This window comes from Orcinus orca, chromosome 2, assembly GCF_937001465.1.
Source record: "Orcinus orca chromosome 2, mOrcOrc1.1, whole genome shotgun sequence".
NCBI lineage: Eukaryota > Metazoa > Chordata > Mammalia > Artiodactyla > Delphinidae > Orcinus > Orcinus orca.
This window is the reverse complement of record NC_064560.1, coordinates 198,896,562-198,914,281: the sequence shown is the minus strand read 5'-3', so window position 1 is coordinate 198,914,281 and position 17,720 is coordinate 198,896,562. Positions and strand designations below refer to the sequence as shown.

Here is a 17,720-nt window from a genome sequence, read left to right as displayed (position 1 = left end):
CAATGCAGCAGACACGGGTTCGAGCCCTGGTCCGGGAAGATCCCACATGCCGCGGAACAACTAAGCCCATGCGCCACAACTACTGAAGCCCGCGCTCCGCAACAAGAGAAGCCACCGCAATGAGAAACCTGCGCACTGCAACGAAGAGTAGCCCCCCACTCGCCGCAACTAGAGAAAGCCCGTGCATAGTGACGAAGACCTGAAGCAGCCAAAAACAATAAATAAATTTTTTAAAAAAGAGGTCGATTATGATCAAAACATGGAAACCCCATTTACATTCTGATACTTGAATTCAACCAAACTGTCCTGATTTTCTAAATCTTTTTTTTAAAATAAATTTATTTACTTTTGGCTGCGTCGGGTCTTCGTTGCTTCACGTGGGCTCTCTCTAGTTGCGGCTAGCAGGGGCTACTCTTTGTTGTGGTGCGTGGGCTTCCCATTGCGGTGGCTTCCCTTGTTGCAGAGCACGGGCTCTAGGCGCGCAGGCTTCAGTAGTTGTGGCACACGGGCTCAGCAGTTGTGGCTGGCGGGTTCTAGAGCACAGGCTCAGTAGTTGTGGCACACGGGCTTAGTTGCTCCGCGGTATGTGGGATCTTCCCGGACCAGGGCTCGAACCCGTGTCCCCTGCATTGGCAGGCGGATTCTTAACCACTGCGCCACCAGGGAAGCCCCTTTCTAAATCTTTTAACAAGGCCTCAACCCACCCCACTGCCACCCCGCCACTGGACTAGTCTTCTCAGGACCCTCTGCAACTTTAAGGTTAATTTAAAATTCAATTTAAAGGTAGGCTTTGTCCTAAAACACTGAGTGTGAGGCCACCGAGCATGTGACACACTGCCTGGACACAGCGTTCCATCGCAGCTCCGGCAGACAGTGGCTGGCCCAGGCCTTGGTCCTCAGCAGGGCTTGGAAAAGCGCAGCAAAGGGCCTGTGCAAATGTAAGGCCTGTTTTTTGTCCCCACAGGAACCAACTCTCTATCTACAAATTCCACGGCCAAGTGCATTTCTTCTACAGCACACTGAAGCTACTGAATAAGAAAATGTGGTCTCATTTAGTGGAACCACCTGAAATAGTTAATGTTTAACAGCCTATTTAGCAATCACTACTTTATTCAAAGCACAGCTTTGAGGCCCTTTCATGTGAATTTGTTCTATTTTGGCCATTTTCCTGGGCAAAGTTGTAGATCACCACAGTCAATAGAGCACTGCAAGTAAAGCTTTCTTCCCCCAGTTTTAGCTTTGCTTCCTAGAGGTTATTCTAGAATCTAAATGTTGAAAGGAAGAGGAATTCGCAGTTTCATGCAGTCCTTAATGTGACACCAAAAGCATAAACAACTAAAGGAAAACGTAGATAAAATGGACTTCATCAAAATAAAAAACTTTTGTGCATCAAAGGACACCATAAAGAAAGTGAAAAGACAATCCAGAGAATGGGAGAAAACATTTGTAAATCATAATTCTTAAAAGGGTCTAGTATCCAGAATATATAAAGAAGTCTTACAACTCAATGATAAAAAGACAATCCAATTACAAAATGAGCAAAGTATTTGAATATTTTAGTTCTCCAAATAAGATATACAAATGACCAATAAGCACATGCAAAGATGGTCATTAGGGAAATGCAAATCAAAATCACAAGGACATGGGGATGTAATGTACAGTATGGTGACTATAGTTAATACTGTATTGCATATTTGAAAGCTGCTAAGAGAGTAGATCGTCAAAGTTCTCATCACAAGAAAAAAAAATTCGTAACTACGACAGATGTTTACTAGACTTATTGTGGTGATTATTTTGCAAGATATACAAATACTGAATCATTATGTTGTACATGTGAAACTAATACAATGCCATACGTCAATTATATCTAAATTTTTAAAAACCCTATTGAGGGACTTCCCTGGCGGTCCAACGGTTAAGAATCCTCCTTCCAATGCAGGGGACGCGGGTTCGAGCCCTGGTCGGGGAGCTAAGATCCCACATCCCCTGTGGCCAAAAAACCAAAACATAAAACAGAAGCAGTGTTGTAACAAATTCAAGGAAGACTTCAAAAATGGTCCACGTCCAGAAAATCTTAAAAAAACAAACAAACCATAAAAACCAAATGAATTGTAACAAAAAGTGCCAAGTTGGATCAGATCAGCTTTCCTTTCTCTACAGGTCTGTTCTAATATAAATCAGAACATTCAGTAACCCACACAATATAAAAATTAATTTTTCCTGTTTCAATAAACTTTTTTACCCTGTTTTTTAAAAGAAGCCCACAATGAGATACTATTTTACAACTATTAAGGTGGCTAGAATTTAAAAACTGGGCAAGAGAAATTTTGCAGTGAGGATGTAGAGAAATTGGAATCCTCATACATTGCTGGTAGAATGTAGAATGGTGCAGCCACTGTGGCAAACAGTGTCTGGCGGTTCCTTAAGAAGTTAAACATACGATCACCACATGACCCCACAATTCCACTTAAAGTTATACACCCAGCAGAATTGAAAACCCATGTCCACATAGTCTTGTACACGAATGTTCACAGCAGCATTTTTCATAGTAGCCAAAAAGTAGGAACAACCCAAATGTCAATCAACTGATGAATGGATAAGCAAAATGTGGTCTATGCATGCAATGGAATATTATTGAGTCATAAAAAGGAATAAAGTACTGACACACGTTACAACATGGATGAACTTTGAAAACATGAAGCCAAGTGAAAGATGGCAGATGAAAAGGCCACATATTATATGATTCCATTTATATGAAAAAGGAAAATCCAGAATAGGCAAGTGCACAGAAACACAAAGTAGATTAGTGGCTGCCAGGGGCTGAGGAGACAGGGGTTCCGGAAGAAAAGGGAGTGTCTACCAATGGGTAGGGGCTTCTTTTCGGGGTGGTGAAGAAGTTCTAGAATTGGATAGCAGTGACGGTTGCACAACTTTTTGAATACACTAAAAACCACTGAGTTGTATTGCTGTAAAATGGTGAATTACAACTCTTTAAGAAATAACATAAAGCCGTCCGAGGTTGACAGCGCCATACCACGGGAGCAGGCAACAAGAGGGCGCCTCGTCTGAGGGGGCTTCACATAAGCAATGAAACCAGCTAGAGGTCGGCTTGCCTTCACCCTCGCTGCGCACCAGCAGAGCCCACAGTGCCCGCGACAACGCCTGCCCCCGTCGCCTGACCGTGGCTGTCAGCGCACCGCCGTGTGCAGACGAATGCGGAGCGGGCGTCTGCACAGCGCTTTCTAACTCACAGACGCGACTCTACTCGCTCTTCGCAGGACCCTGTGAGGAGGAGGATCCACGTGCAGCCAGCCTCCCCGTGGCCATGAGCGCTGACCAGTGACCTCAAAGAACTCGGGACCGGACTCCTGCCCAACTGTAGGGTCTCCCAGCACAGGCCCCATGTCCCGTGGGCAGGACTGGTGGTCCTCATTACCAGCCCTGCACCCTGACCTCAGCTGCCCCATCCCTGAGGGTTCATGATGCCCAAAATGTAGACAGTCATGAACACAGGCATTCACCCAAACACCTGATTTCCTTCTTGTCCCCGCTGAGCACTTTTTGTTCAAGGACTAACCACTCCTGCCACACTGCCACCTCTGCATATGGTAACTTCATTTTTTTCCCCAACAAAGTCACAAAGTGGGGACTAGCAACAGTTAGAGCAAATAACTCTCACTAAATCACAGCCCCCCATTTATAAATTTTAGCAGAAATATATTTAACATAGCAACCAGGCCCATCAGGTATTTAAGGGTAACTAAATAGTACACTAAAATCACACTCCCGCTTCTGATTCGAGTGGTGGAACAGTCAAAAGAAAAGGAAAAACATTTAGGATACATGGTAAACTGAAATATGGCCGGGGTCGGGGGAGGGGACGGGGCGCACGAGGAGAAGAATTTCTTCAACAAACCAGGAAAGGCACTCACAAAATAATAATACATTATCTCTATGACAAGGTTTTAAAATGACTTTTACTTTCTTCTCTATACTTTTGGATATTGTTTGATGTTTTCAAAAATAATGTTCATTCTGTAAAAAGTTAGAAACGAAACACTTTGAGAAAGAAAAAAAGCAGCATTGGCTCAGATAATTGTTAATCTGTTCAGCCCTAAACTTCACAAATATCAAATTCCGGGTGTGGGATGCCAGTGAATGAGCGTGTGTTGACCTGGGGCACACCTTAGTCCCCAGGCTCCCTGACACGCCCCTCCTCCCCCAGTTGCTGGGAGGCCACCCTAGCAGGCACGGTCCTCTCCCCAACACCAGCACCCGAGCAGCTTACTGACGAGCAAGTTGGTATCAGTTAACTTTTGCTTACCTGGACAGGCGGTTCAATCGTTATCCAGGCTGGAAGCATCAGACTGGGATTCAGAGGCTGGGTACCCACGCGGAAGTAAACTCCACCCCTGGAATCACAGGCCCAGACGTGCTGATTTCCACATGCCAGGCTCATCAGTTTTACAGCTCCTATAGACAAATAGAGAAAAAGTACACACGTTAATTACTCTTGTAAGATGACTCACGTTTCATTTAATCTATGAACTTTGATTTTATACTTCAAAGAAAGAGATGATGCTGCCTTTGCAGGTGAACTCTGTTGCTTGAGAACATTACAGTGCACGGGAGTCACCAACGCCTCTGGCTGCCCCGGCACCTGCCCCGCGCCACAGAGCAGCCCTTGCACACCACGGGCAAAATAATCAAGATGCCATCCGGACAGTGCCCTGAGCCACCAAGCCCGGCAATTAATATCTCAGTGTGGGCCCCGTCATTAGCTTCATCAGATATGTGACTATTACCAGCAAATTCTGGATCTGGGGCAAGGGAATTCATCTTTTAGGTAATCTTTTTTTTTTTGGGCTGCGTAGGATCTTAGTGGCAACACGCGGTATCTTCATTGTGGTGCGTGGGCTTCTCTCTAGTTGCAGCGTGTGGGTTTTCTCTTTGGCTGTGGCGTGCAGGCTCCAGGGCACGCGGGGTCTCTCGCTGAGGCGCGAGAGATCAATAGTTGTGGCACGCGGGCTTAGTTGCCCCGCGGCATGTGGGATCTTAGTTCCCCAACCAGGGATCAAACCCGTGTCCCCTGCAGTGGCAGGCGGATTCTTTACCCCTGGACCACCAGGGAAGTCCCTCTTTCAGGTAATCTTGATCCTAATTAGAATTAAAATTAACTAAGCCTCCCAGGATCTTCATTTTTTCTTTTTACATTTCTCCCTGTTTATTAAACCAATTTTAAGAGGAAAGGAAATGGGAGGAGTCTTCAAAGAGAAACTTGATTAATAGTTTATCTGGCAGAAAGAGCAACAGCCCATTGTTACTGACCTGCGCGACGGCGATGCACGGCTCTTGCCGCCCCAGCTCATGTGTGAGGCCGTCAGGACGCAGACCCCGGAAGAGAACGTGGAGAAGCCGGGAGGCAAAGGGCAGGCCGCGGCTTGAACCCAGGCCTGCCTGACCCTCCCCGCCAGCCACCTCTGACCTCCAGGGCCCCACATCCCGTGAACACACAGATCTTACACGGTCAGTTCCCTCGCTTTTGACAGATGAACATGCCTGGGTAACCCATGGCTTATCAAGTTATGCAATGTTTTCATTGCCCCAGGAAGTTCCCTCAAGCCCCTTCCTCAAGAAAGTTCTGCCCCTCCGCCCAAGGCCGCCACTCTCCGGCCTCCTATCGCCATGTATCTGCTCAGCCAGGTCTAGATGACTGTAGGAACAGAGCCGCAGGTGCGCGCTCCCTGGGCCTGGCTTCTTTCACTCAGCGCGATGTTCTGCTCATGACATTCGTCCAGTCCCTCCTTTTTCCTGCTGAGTATGAGGCCACTGCATGTAAACGCCACAGTTACTGGTGTATCCTGCTGATGGGCATTTGGGCCATTTCCACTTTTTGCTATTAGGAGTAAAGCCGCTATCATCATTCCTGCAGAAGACTTTTTTTTGTGAACATGTGTTGTTTTTCTTGAATAACACCTAAGAGTGGAGCTCTGGGCTATAGGTAGATATCTGTTTAACGTGGAAAGAGACCACCAGCCTTCCCATTTTACACGCCCACCAGCGGTGTGTGCTGGTGGCTCACACCCTCACCAGCATCCACTTCTGGCACCTCTGTCAGCCATTCTAGCAGGTGTAAAGTGGCATCATGGTTTTATTTGCATTTCCCTGGTAACTAGTGATGTTGAGAATCTTTTAATGTGCTTATGGGGGGCATCTGTATACCTTCTTTTGTGAAGCATCTGTCAAGTCTTTTGCCTGTTTTTTCAAGGTGAACGGTTTGTCTTCTGATGACTAAGTTAGAGGATGACTCATTTTGACTGTAAAGCAGGGGAAAAAGGCGGTGCGGCTACATTCACTGGCAGTGCTGCTCTTGGCCACCTCACACAGTTGTCACCGGTATCAGATGACAGCCCATGTGTCTACACCAAAACGTACAGGCACGGATCCTGCTATGGGGAAATCTCGTCACATGTGTTTAGCTTAAAAGTATCAACCCACTACTACTGAAAAAATTCTTAGTATCCCTTTGTACATTTCCTGAAGATGATGATTTCTCTTATACTGAAATTAGCTGTATTTTTAAAATCTTTTATAGAATGTCTTACTGGGGAGTTAAAATAGACATCCTAGAGCTCTAACATTACCCATGAAAACATTTGTAGCGATCCAAATAAAGGACTTTCAGCAGTAAATTCCAGAAACGGCCGAGAAACAAATTCTAATTTTAAAATGCTAATTAAAAATAATTTTATGTTGGAGTCGTCGACCTGCCCTAACAGGAACTACAGGTGGTAGCTGCTCATGTGAAGAGAGTTACATGGTGACAAAAACACACTGGGTCAGCATCTCAGAATTAGCAGCGAATAACACCACCACCTGTGAAACACGGAGTTCATATTACAAGGCAAGCGTTCTTTTAAAACAAACATAAAAGGTTGCTAGAATATACACTTCAGTGTATAAATCAGCTTATTCTGAATTGAAGAGACAGGTCAAAGAAGAAAACGTTTAATCGAGGGCTCTTCCGTAGTCTCCTACTTCACAGAGGGTCTCCCAGGCTGCCTGGGTGCAGGTGTATGAGGTCAGGGCAGGTGGCAGAGAACACTGGCCCCCCCAGCACCCCCTGGCTCGTCAGTGTCCCTTGGAGTTAAGCGGGGCCCCATCACTGGTTCTGGACGATGGGCTGTGGGCAGAAGGGATCTGTCACTTCTGAACTGAACCATAAAAGAGCTGGCAAGAGGGCCTTGCCTTTCGGCTGTCCCCTGCCACAGTGACCAGAGGGGCAGAGCCACAGAGCACCGCAGGGGGTCAGTAAGCCACCCCCTGGGAACCACTACCACAACCATCGAAAGACTGACAGGTCGAGAGCCAACTTCGCGGGAGCAGAAAGCAACCTTCACTGTGTTACATGGCTGGTATTTGGGACTCGTTACTGTAACAGTATTAGTCTGACTAACACAGACATACTGTGATTTTCCTGTCTTCCCCCTATTTTGTTCTTCCCTCCCATTAAAAAGAAAAGTTTTAATTACTTTATTCAACAGATGAGACATTTTCCCTTTAGGATTACTTTTTAAACATATACTTTAGACAAAAAGTGGCATTTATTTGGTGTTTTACTATTTATAAGACACTTCTCTGCATAAATTACTATATAAGCCTATTTGTTATCTAAAGGCACGAACCGACACTGAGTATTTCTTCATTAAATGCTGTGACCAGATGTATTCAATTACAAATTGCGTTAGTTTGCTAAACATTCCAGTGCCTGACATATGCATATTTATGCGTACTGGGAAATCAAACGTTACGAGCATATTAAGTATCTGCTAAATGACACAAATTTTCTTCCAAAAACTAGGATGGTCATAAATCATAAAATTCCATATTCAGTCTCTATAACTGGGTTCAGTAGCTAGACATTTAATTGAAGAATTCTCTTAATCTAAGAAATGGAAATCAAAACTACAATGAGATACCACCTCCCACCAGTCAGAATGGCCATGATTTTTAAAAATCTACAAAACCCCACAAATAACAAATGCTGGAAAGGATGTAGAGAAAAGGGAACCCTCCTACACTGCCGGTGGGAATGTAAGTTGGTGCAGCCACTATGGAGAACAGTATGGAGGTTCCTCAGAAAACTAAAAATAGAGCTCATATGATCCAGCAACCCCACTTCTGGCCATATATCTGGACAAAATTATAATTCAAAAAGACACATGCACCTCTATGTTCACAGCAGCACTATTCACAATAGCCAAGACATGGAAACAACCTAAATGTCCATCGACAGATGAATGGATAAAGAAGATGCGGTACATATATATAATGGACTACTACCCAGCCATAAAAAGACAAAATAATGCCATTTGCAGCAACATGGATGCAACTAGAGATTATCATACTAAGTGAAGTCAGAAAGAGAAAGACAAATACCATATGATATCACTTATACGTGGAATCTAAAATATGACACAAATGAACCTATCTATGAAATAGAAACAGAATCACGGACGTAGAGAACAGATGGATGGAGTGGGAGGTTGGGCTAGCAGATGTGAACTATTATATATAGACTGGATGGACAACAAGATCCTACTGGATAGCACAGAGAACTATATTCAATATCCTGTGATAAACCGTAATGGAAAAGAATATTTAAAAGAAGAACGTAGGGCTTCCCTGGTGGTGCAGTGCTTAAGAATCCACCTGCCAATGCAGGGGACACAGGTTCGAGCCCCGTGTCCATCATCAAAAAGACAACAAGGGACTTCCCTGGTGGTCCAGTGGCTAAGACTCCGAGCTCCCAATGCTGGGGGCCCAGGTTCGATCCTGGTCAGGGAACTAGATCCCACAAGCATTGCACCAACTAAAGATCCTGCATGCCACAACGAAGGTCCCACACGTGGCAACAAAGATCCTGCATGCTGCAACTAAAACCTGGTGCAGCCAAAAAAAAAAAAGATTTAAAAAGACAACAAATAACAAGTGTTGACAAGAATGTGGAGGAAAGGGAACCCTGCTGGTAGGAATGTAAACTGGTACAGCCACTACGGAAAACATTATGGAAGTTCCTCAAAAAATTAAAAATAGGACTATCATCTGATCCAGCAATTCCACTCTTGGGTATTCATCTGAAAAAAACGAGAACACTAATTTGGAAAGATACATGCCCCCCAGCATGCTGTTCACTGCAGCATTATTTACAACAGGCAAGATATGCAAGAAACACAAGTGTCCATCAACAAATGAATGGATAAAGAAGATGTGGGGTGTATGTGTGTGTGTGTGTGCACACACACACAACGGAATATTACTCAGCCTTAAAAAAGAATGAAATCCTGCCATCTGCAACAATGTGGATTGATCTGAAGAGTGTTACACCTAGTGAAATGTCAGACAGAGAAAGACAAATACTGTATGTTTCACTTATATGTGGAATCTAAAAAACCAAAATAAATGAACAAATACAACAAAACAGAAATAGACTCACAGATTCAGAAAACAAACTAGTGGTTACCAGAGGGGAGTAGGAAGGGGGGGAGGGGCAAAACAGATGAAGGGGATTAAGGGATACAAACTACCATTTAAAAAGCAAATAAGGACTTCCCTGGTGGCGCAGTGGTTAAGAACCCACCTGCCAATGCAGGGGCCATGGATTCGAGCCCCAGTCCAGGAAGATCCCACATGCTGCGGAGCAACTAAGCCTGTGCGCCACAACTACTGAGCCTGTGCTCTAGAGCCCGCAAGCCACAACTACTGAGCCCGTGTGCCACAACTACTGAAGCCCACACGCCACAACTACTGAAGCCTGCGCGCCTAGAGCTCATGCTTCGCAACAAGCCACCGCAATGAGAAGCCCACACACCGCAATGAAGAGTAGCCCCTGCTCGTCGCAACTAGAGAGAGCCCGCGCACAGCAACGAAGACCCAACGCAGCCAAAAATGAATAAATAGATTTATAAAATTTTTTTTTAATTTAAATAAAATAAAATAAAAAGCAAATTAATTACAAAGATGTAACATACAGCACAGGGAATATAAACAATAATAATAACTTTGTATGGTGTGTAATCTATAAAAATATCAAATCACTATATTGTACACCTGAAGCTAATATAATATTGTATGTCAACTATACTTCCAAAAAAAAAAAGTGCATCTGGGAAAGAGAAGTTTGCTGCTGCACAGAACCCTCACATGTAGAACCACAGTCTTGAAAAGGCTGTGCTTCCTTTCACTGCTGTGAGCAGCACCATGGCCAACTTTTAAAAGAACAATGCAGCACCCCAGGTAACCCCAGGCAAGTAAGCAAGGCAGCATTAACGTTACCTGCGTTACTACACTCTGTTCACTACTCCCCAGTGAGTGCTGCCAGATGACAGCCTGCCATGGACACTGGCAGGGAGCACACACCTGAACTCAAAATCTGCATCCCCTAATATAAATAATACTTTTTTAAGAAACCTTGATTCACCGGTTTGTCCCACAGGCTACACAGACCATCCCTGGAAAGAGCCAAACAACAGAGTAGCTGGTGGCCCTGACCTGCCTTCCGCCGCCCCCCCACCCTGGCACGTGGAAGGCCAGCACCCCTCCTGCTGTTCCCTGCACGCCTCCCCGGCCTACCAACTCTGGACTTGCTTCGTTGTCCCAGGACGTTCAGAATATCGTAAAAGAAGTCTTTATCCATCCTCTCAGCAACGGCCAGTAACCCGGATAAACAAAATCCAGAGCTCAGGGCAGGAAAAAGACTAAGCGAGGCAGAGCTTCCTGGACTCGGCCCCCGTCATGCACGGCGCCAGACCCGAGCGAGCACCACCCCTCCCCCAGCAGCTTGAGGAGCTGGGCAGCTTTCAGGCCGTCACACCTGCCTGAGACAGGTTCCGTTTGCACATGATGCTTACTTGCATCACCTCTCTGGGGCGGGGATTGCCGTTACCATCAGAAAGGTGAGGACTGATGTTTCAAGGTAACCTGGCTAGCACTGCTCCCGCTGCCGCCCTGCCTCTGCCGGGAGCCCCAGTGAGGTGGTGAGGGCCCAACCACCTCACCTGCGGTCTGTGTGAGCCACTCCAGGCCTGGCTGGACTGCGGACGATTCTGCAGGCAAGAGGCAGGGCAGCTCTGTGAAAGCCTGCCGTTCTCGGCTCCTGCAGCCCTGCCCCCAGCACGCAGGGGAAGCCAAAGCACAACCTGGACTCAGGGTGGCCCTGCCTGGCCCCTCCCACTCTGAAAGGGAGACTCAATCCCACCGAAGCCCAGTCACTCCCCTTGAAAGAACGGCCACCGACCCCAGGGAAACCCAGCCAGCCGCCTCAGAGGCCTGTAACACTCTGGCTAGCGCACCAGCGCGCCAGCGCGGGAGGACTGGACTGAACGGAAGGGAGGCGTGAGCTGTGCGCCGGAGCCCAGAGGCCAAGCCGCGCTCGAGGCCGTTCTCTCGGCACGTGCTGCAGCACAGAGGCCTCCTCTGGGCGGTGGTACCGGGCAGAGCTCTGCTTCTGCCCCAGAGGGGGCAAGGGCAGGGCCCCCAGCGCTCCCAGGATCCTGTAGCAAGGAGGACACCAACCTCGCCCTGGCCTTTTTACCTCCAGAAACTCCCAAACTGCTCTGCTTGGGGGCCAAAGGAGGATGGCTCAGGCCCACAGGATCTCTGAACCAAGGAAAGGCTCCCCGGGGCAGGCGGGAAGACGGCCCCGCACTGGCAGGCAGAGCCATGGCCAGCTGCAGCCTCTCTGGTCCATCACCGTTGACGATGGCGGCTGGCAGGCACTCTCAGAAGCTGGACTGTGACCGGCCTTGGGGCTGGGATTAGGTTCAAAACACGGTGCGAGTGAGGCCAAAAGCATGATCAAAATGACCCTGGAAAATTCCTAGCTTTGGAACAAAGCTTACTTCTTTAGTGGAGAACCAACCTGCTTCTTTAGCTAAGCTGGGTTGTATTTGGGGGCCTTGTGGGACAAAAGAATGACGATACCTCTGCACGTCATGGGATGGTGAGAGGCCGTCAGCTGGAGACGCAGCCGGGGGCTGCCAGGGCGGGAGGTGGACAAGGCGTCCTCCCTTCCCTTCTGCCTTCTTTGTCCTTTTTTTTCCAAACGAGTACATGTGGTTGAATTCTCAAATGTTAACTGCTTGTAAAATTCAATTCTACCACCTAACAAACAAAACACTGGTTATCAGTTCACCAGAACGGGAAACTGCTGGGCATGGAAGTATTCCTAAGGCTCGCATGGACTCCGGAGCTGCCTGGCGCAGCCTGCACCTTCTGACAGCCACACCTGCCCATCTGCCCAGAGGATAACCTAAGGGCGTGGGCTCATTCCATCATCGTATTCCTTGGAACAGGAATGAATTATTTATAAATGGCCTCATGCTGCTTGGCTGCCCTGCAGCCCTGTAGGGGAGACTCAGGGAAGGGCGGCAGCGGGAGGCGGCACACACCCCTCCAGCAGAGGGAGAACTGGGCCCTCTCCAGGCTGCGGGCCGCGGACCCTGCGTTGGAAAGGGCACAAAGCAACTGCCACATTCAGACAGACCAGCAGAGGCAGCTGCATCCACAGTACCATCTCGAGCGTGTCTTACAGCAGCCTTCTCTGAGTTCATGCTCCTCCTGGGTTCTGAAAACCCTGTGACGCGTAAAGCGTGGGAAAGGAAAGCTCCTCACAAGATTCTTAAGAGGCCCATTACCCTGCAAGAGCGGCTAGTCGACCTCCTGAAATCCAGCAACTGACCAAGCAGCCTACAAGAATTCACGAGGGTTGGACACAGGGCCCCGGGAAGCAGGTGAGACACCCCTCCTGATGAGGCCGGAAGGCAGGGCCCGGCGGCGGGGGTGGGCATACCTAGCTGCGAGAGGTCCAGCCTCGTCCAGTGCATGCCCGTGGGGCAGCTCGCGGACAGCGTCCGGATGAACACCTGGCCGAGGCTGTCCAGGGCCCACAGGGCGTCTTGGCAGGCGGCGTAGGCCCTCATCTCGGCGTCGGGGGGCAGCTGCACGGTGGACGGGCGTGACTGGGCGTGCTGGGCGCTGACGCGGCACAGGTCCTTGCTGCTCTGGCAGAGCCACAGGGAGCTTCCTGCGGAGAGGGCATGGCGTCACCGGCGAGCCTCTTGGGGCAGCCTTTGCCTTCAGAGGCTGGCTGCCCAGCTCCCACCCTCACTCCCCACCTCGGGGAAGGAGCAGCCAGGACTCAGGGGGACACACCGGGACCAGCCAGTTCGTAGGAAACAAGTCCGACACATTTAAAGAAATGAAAGGAAGCTGGGCTAACGAGACCTTAGGAGGCCCACAACGTTGCCTCAGAGGCCCGGACCTTGGACGTTGTATAATGGACTGGGAAGCGTTCAACTTGGTGTGTTAACTAGTGTCCTAGAGGGAGCAAGGTCAGCAATGCCTCAGAAGGACAGCACCGAGGACCCTCCCCTGTCCTGGGGGCAGGATGAGGGGAGGTCTGGCGGGGTGGAGGCTGCTGGAAAAGGCCCGGAAAGCTGGAAAGCCTTTTCCTCCCATCCTCACCTCAAAATTGCATGCTTTCATTCTCTCCCCCGTTTTTAGAGTCCTTCAGGTTTAATTCACTTTAAAATGCAAACCACACTTGGGGAAATTAAAACCTCAGTCAGAATATATTATCTAAAGTATATCGAAAACTTGGGACCAGTTATGGTCTGGAATTCAAAATTACCCTGGACCTTGAAAACATAAGGTAATGGGTATGCCATACGTTTACGGAACAGCCTGGGAGCCAGGCAGTACCCGCCCCCCCCTGCCCCCGCAAGAAGTGCAGCAACGTTCCTGCAACAAAACACGCCACCGTCGCAGTCAGCAGGACAGATGGAGGCAATGAGGAGCCTCCCATCAGCTCAGGTCAGGTCTTGCTGCCGAATGATTTGTGCCAAGCTTGGGAAAGAACCTAAGGTTTGCAGAGCTTACTTACTGCACAACTGCGGTCAGAACGATCTGGGGAGGAAGCATTTTACTGTACTGACCAAGTTCTGCACATCCTAGTGGGACTACGAGCTCGAACTCACCAACTGCAGAGACCCCCGACATCTTCTCATCTGACTCAGCGTGATCCTGGGAGGCGGCTTCGGCCTCCGCTGGGGCCGCCTGACTGCCCCAGCTCTCATCTCCTGCGGTAGCTGCACTGCCTCTCCTGGCTCCAAACCCCGAGCTGTGGTCAGGGCTTTGGGAGGTCTGCCCTACCAGGGGCATGACAGTGGGACTTAGGCCAGCCAGAGGCTGTAAACCAGCCTGTGAGGAGGTGACAGAATTCACAGGGGAAATGGCCAGGCACCCAGAGAAGCCTGGTGCCTACTGGCCCTGTGCTATGGCCCTGAGACATGTCACTGAAGTCAGCAGCTGCTGGCCTCAGAGGTCACACTGTACACTCCCCTCCTTCGGAAGGACAGCTCGCCTCCAGACCCACTCAGATCACCACACCAGACCCTTCTCTCCTGGGCAGGGCTATCCAGCTTCGGGGGCCCTCAGCTCAGCCAACGAGGGCTGCTGGCCTGTGACACCACCGCATCCAGTCCCTGAGGGCCCCACGGCCATGCTCCCGCCCCAACTAGGCCACGTCAGACCACAGTTTTAACTGTTCAGCTGCCAACCTGTGCACTGCACTCCCCAACCAACCTTCCTTTGTGGGAGCAGTGGAAGCCAACACAAAGGCCCACTTTGTGGCAGAAGCTGTCCCCCGGGGAACAACATTATTCCAGTAAGTGCCTAGAAAGAATAATGGGAAGAGTACGTTAAAGAAAGAAGAAAGAAAAACCATACATACTTCAGAACTTTAGTTCTAGACCAACTGGTCTTCAAAACCCCTTACAGCTGGTTCTAGACTGTCCTCAAAGTAGGAGACCCAAGCCAGCACTGCAAGAGCCAGCCCGACAAGCAGAGCACCATCTAGCCCAGGGTCGGGGGAGGCCACGCAGGGGGAGAAGAGCTGGAGAAAATTCACAAAGCAGGGTTCACTCACAGAAATGAAGCCCCAGTGGGTAAATGTGGATTTACACCTACGTTTACAGATCTGGCCAGAGCCTTGCATTTTCAACAGTGTGGTCATTTTTTCTACTAGGCTCTTTAGGAATGGGAGGATTTTTTCATTTAGCTGGAAATTATTAACATAAAAATGAGCTCCATGTGCTCTTCTTGTAGCCTAATCGGTTCCTAATGGAAACTGATCGCACACCATCCAGACACTGGTATCCAAGTCGTAGGAATGACAGACTAAAAGGAGGGAACTGATAGAAAGCAGAGGGAATGCCTCCATTCCAGACACTTCATACCACTGGCACTAAATTATCTTTTCCACTTGAGCTCATAAGGCTTTTCCTTAAATGCTGCCTCTAAGAGGAGCTGCCTATCAAGCCGGCGTGGAAATGAAGTGATTCACCCACCGATGAGGCTTCCTCTAGAGACGTGGATTTCATTCTTGCCCGAGGAGATCCAGACGCCGCTGCTGTTGACCCCTAGGAGGCTCGGCTGGCACTGGAGCTGCTGAGACCACAACGCCATGCGCAGTTTATCCGCCACCTTCTCCACAGGCACCTGGGCTGCTGTGGCCACCGAGTGTGTGGCGTGGATTATGGTCTGGAACAAGCTGCACTGGTCAAACACCACATAGTCTGTGATGCTCGCCTGCAGGGGAGACGGGCAGACACCCTGTCTCAGCGCAGCTACAAGCGCCTTCTGTATGCTCCCTGCCTGAGAGGTAAGGGCCCGACCCCACCCGTCAAACACCCAGATACCCACATGCACATTTGTGTGAGGACTGGAGAGGAGTGTGGCAGGACACCCCCACTGCTGACTGTGATTACTTCCGAGGGGTGGACTCAGAGGGATGTAAGAAAATGTTCACCTTTTATTTTATACACTTTTCTATTACATGGACCTGTTACAAAGAGCATGTATTATTTTTATGATTATCACCCCCTCGCACCCTATAAGTCTTTTAGTCTAATCAGTGAGAAACGATTATTTTGTTTTTAAAATTTAGGAATTTCTAATGGACAAGTGTACAATACTTAGGATCATAATACGGGTTTAAAAAGAAGCAATTCATGCCCTAACTGGGCCTGTTACTAATCAGGCCAGAAGGACAGCACAGACAGGAGCTGTCCCGGACGTGCAGAGTGCACCTGGGCTCAGACTCGAGACACGCTTCTCTCACGTTCCTGCAAGAGGTCTTTCTCCAGGGTGCCGCCCTCTAAGGAAGCCTCTCCCTTGCCGCCAGCTCCGGCTGTTAGAAAGCTCTGACTCTGCGGGACTTTCCACGCACTTCTGCCCTGCCGGGTTGGGTTACAGAGAACGTCACCACCCTCCGCCTAGGACAGCCCCGTGCAGGCCACACTCCCAGGTCACGCACAGCGAAGTGCTGAGTGAAAGTGACACCACCTAGGATAGGGAACTTAACATATAATAAACAAAACACACAGAAAGGAAACTATCATAAAACCCAGCACTGTAGTGCATGTGCGATGCGGCCCTTCTTTTCTGTGAAAGGGCTCGCACTGACTGTGAGCTTCTGCCTGCACTGAGGCTTAAGCAAACGGTGTCAGCACGTCAACCCCGCGGCCCTGCTGCGGAGCCCGCGGCCCTGCTTCTCTTGAAGAGCAGAGCACGTGCCAGCCTGGCTAGGCGGACTCCATCAGAGCCCACAGGACGCTGGGCAGGTACCTGGGGACCAGTGCCACGCTGCCGTGTAATGGCCCAGGAGCTCTGCCCTTCCTCGGGGTGTATGATGCCAGGCCACACAGAAAGTCTGTGACAGGCTCAGTCCCAGCACCCAGCATTGGCATATAAGCAGGATGCAAATTAACAAAAAGAAAAGAAAGGTTTAACAGCCAAACATAATGCTGGCTCTAGCACTACAGAGAAATCAATCTTATAGTAAATAAAATAACTCTGTTTCCAAACACCTCAGAGATGATTCTGTCAAATTTCTCTGAAGACAATGTTCTAAATATTATGATAAAATGATAACTAGTTTTCTTTAGGTTACTTAAAGACAGAATTTAGTACATACGCTACACTTGAGTGTGTGTGTGTGTGTGTGTGTATAAAACCATATAATATGGTTATAAATACAGGGAGGATACTTTTGAATCAATTGTATAACTTTTCAAATAGTACCTGGCATATTAAATTAGAGACTGTGTATATACACACATACTCATCAAAGAGCAAACACAACTTACTTTTCCACATCCTCATGTGAAAGACCTGAGAGCGGCCACTGGAAGACCTGCCCTCGATGAGGCAAGTCTAAGGCGACAATAACACCTGAACCAATCAATGGAGACAGAACACTCGAGAGCTGCTGTGTACCCCACAGCCGCCGATGCCAGCACAGCCTTACCTGCCACGCTGGGGAACCACGGGCGCTACGTTTACACTGAATGGTACCAAAAGGGCAAAAGTTAGCTTGATTATACCTTACTACTTCTTTCTTTTTTTTTTAAATTTCTTTTTGTTTATTTTATTTATTTATTTTCGGCTGCACTGGGTCTTCGTTGCTGCGCGGGGGCTTTCTCTAGTTGCGGCGAGCAGGGCTATTCTTTTTTTTTTGACAAAGAAAGTAGGGTTTATTGGTGGGCATGGGTAGGGAGGGGGCAGCGCCAAGCCTCTCACGAGTGCAGGGCCCGCCATTTGTCCAGGGGGCCACGATTAGGGATGTACTTGACCCCACAGCCATATGGGATGAGCCACTT

General features: G+C 48.7%; 1 protein-coding gene across 6 annotated transcripts in view; it reads right to left on the bottom strand.

Moving 5' to 3' along the window:
- TECPR2 (tectonin beta-propeller repeat containing 2) overlaps positions 1 to 17,720 on the bottom strand; it is a 96,525-nt gene that overhangs the window by 24,441 nt on the left and 54,364 nt on the right. For 4 of the 6 annotated variants that reach the window (XR_007475709.1, XM_004262418.4, XM_033420550.2 and 1 more), the window contains 4 exons: positions 15,408 to 15,648; positions 14,644 to 14,733; positions 12,851 to 13,084; positions 4,325 to 4,473 (listed from right to left, as the gene is read on the bottom strand). Coding sequence is in view for 5 of the 6 variants with exons in the window: in XM_004262418.4 (XP_004262466.1) it covers positions 4,325 to 4,473; positions 12,851 to 13,084; positions 14,644 to 14,733; positions 15,408 to 15,648 (714 nt within the window). In the remaining variant the exon portion in view is untranslated. Of the gene's footprint in view, positions 1 to 1,539; positions 4,036 to 4,324; positions 4,474 to 12,850; positions 13,085 to 14,643; positions 14,734 to 15,407; positions 15,649 to 17,720 lie in introns of those variants that run through there. The other 2 variants (XM_033420566.2, XM_033420560.2) reach the window with 2 other exon arrangements.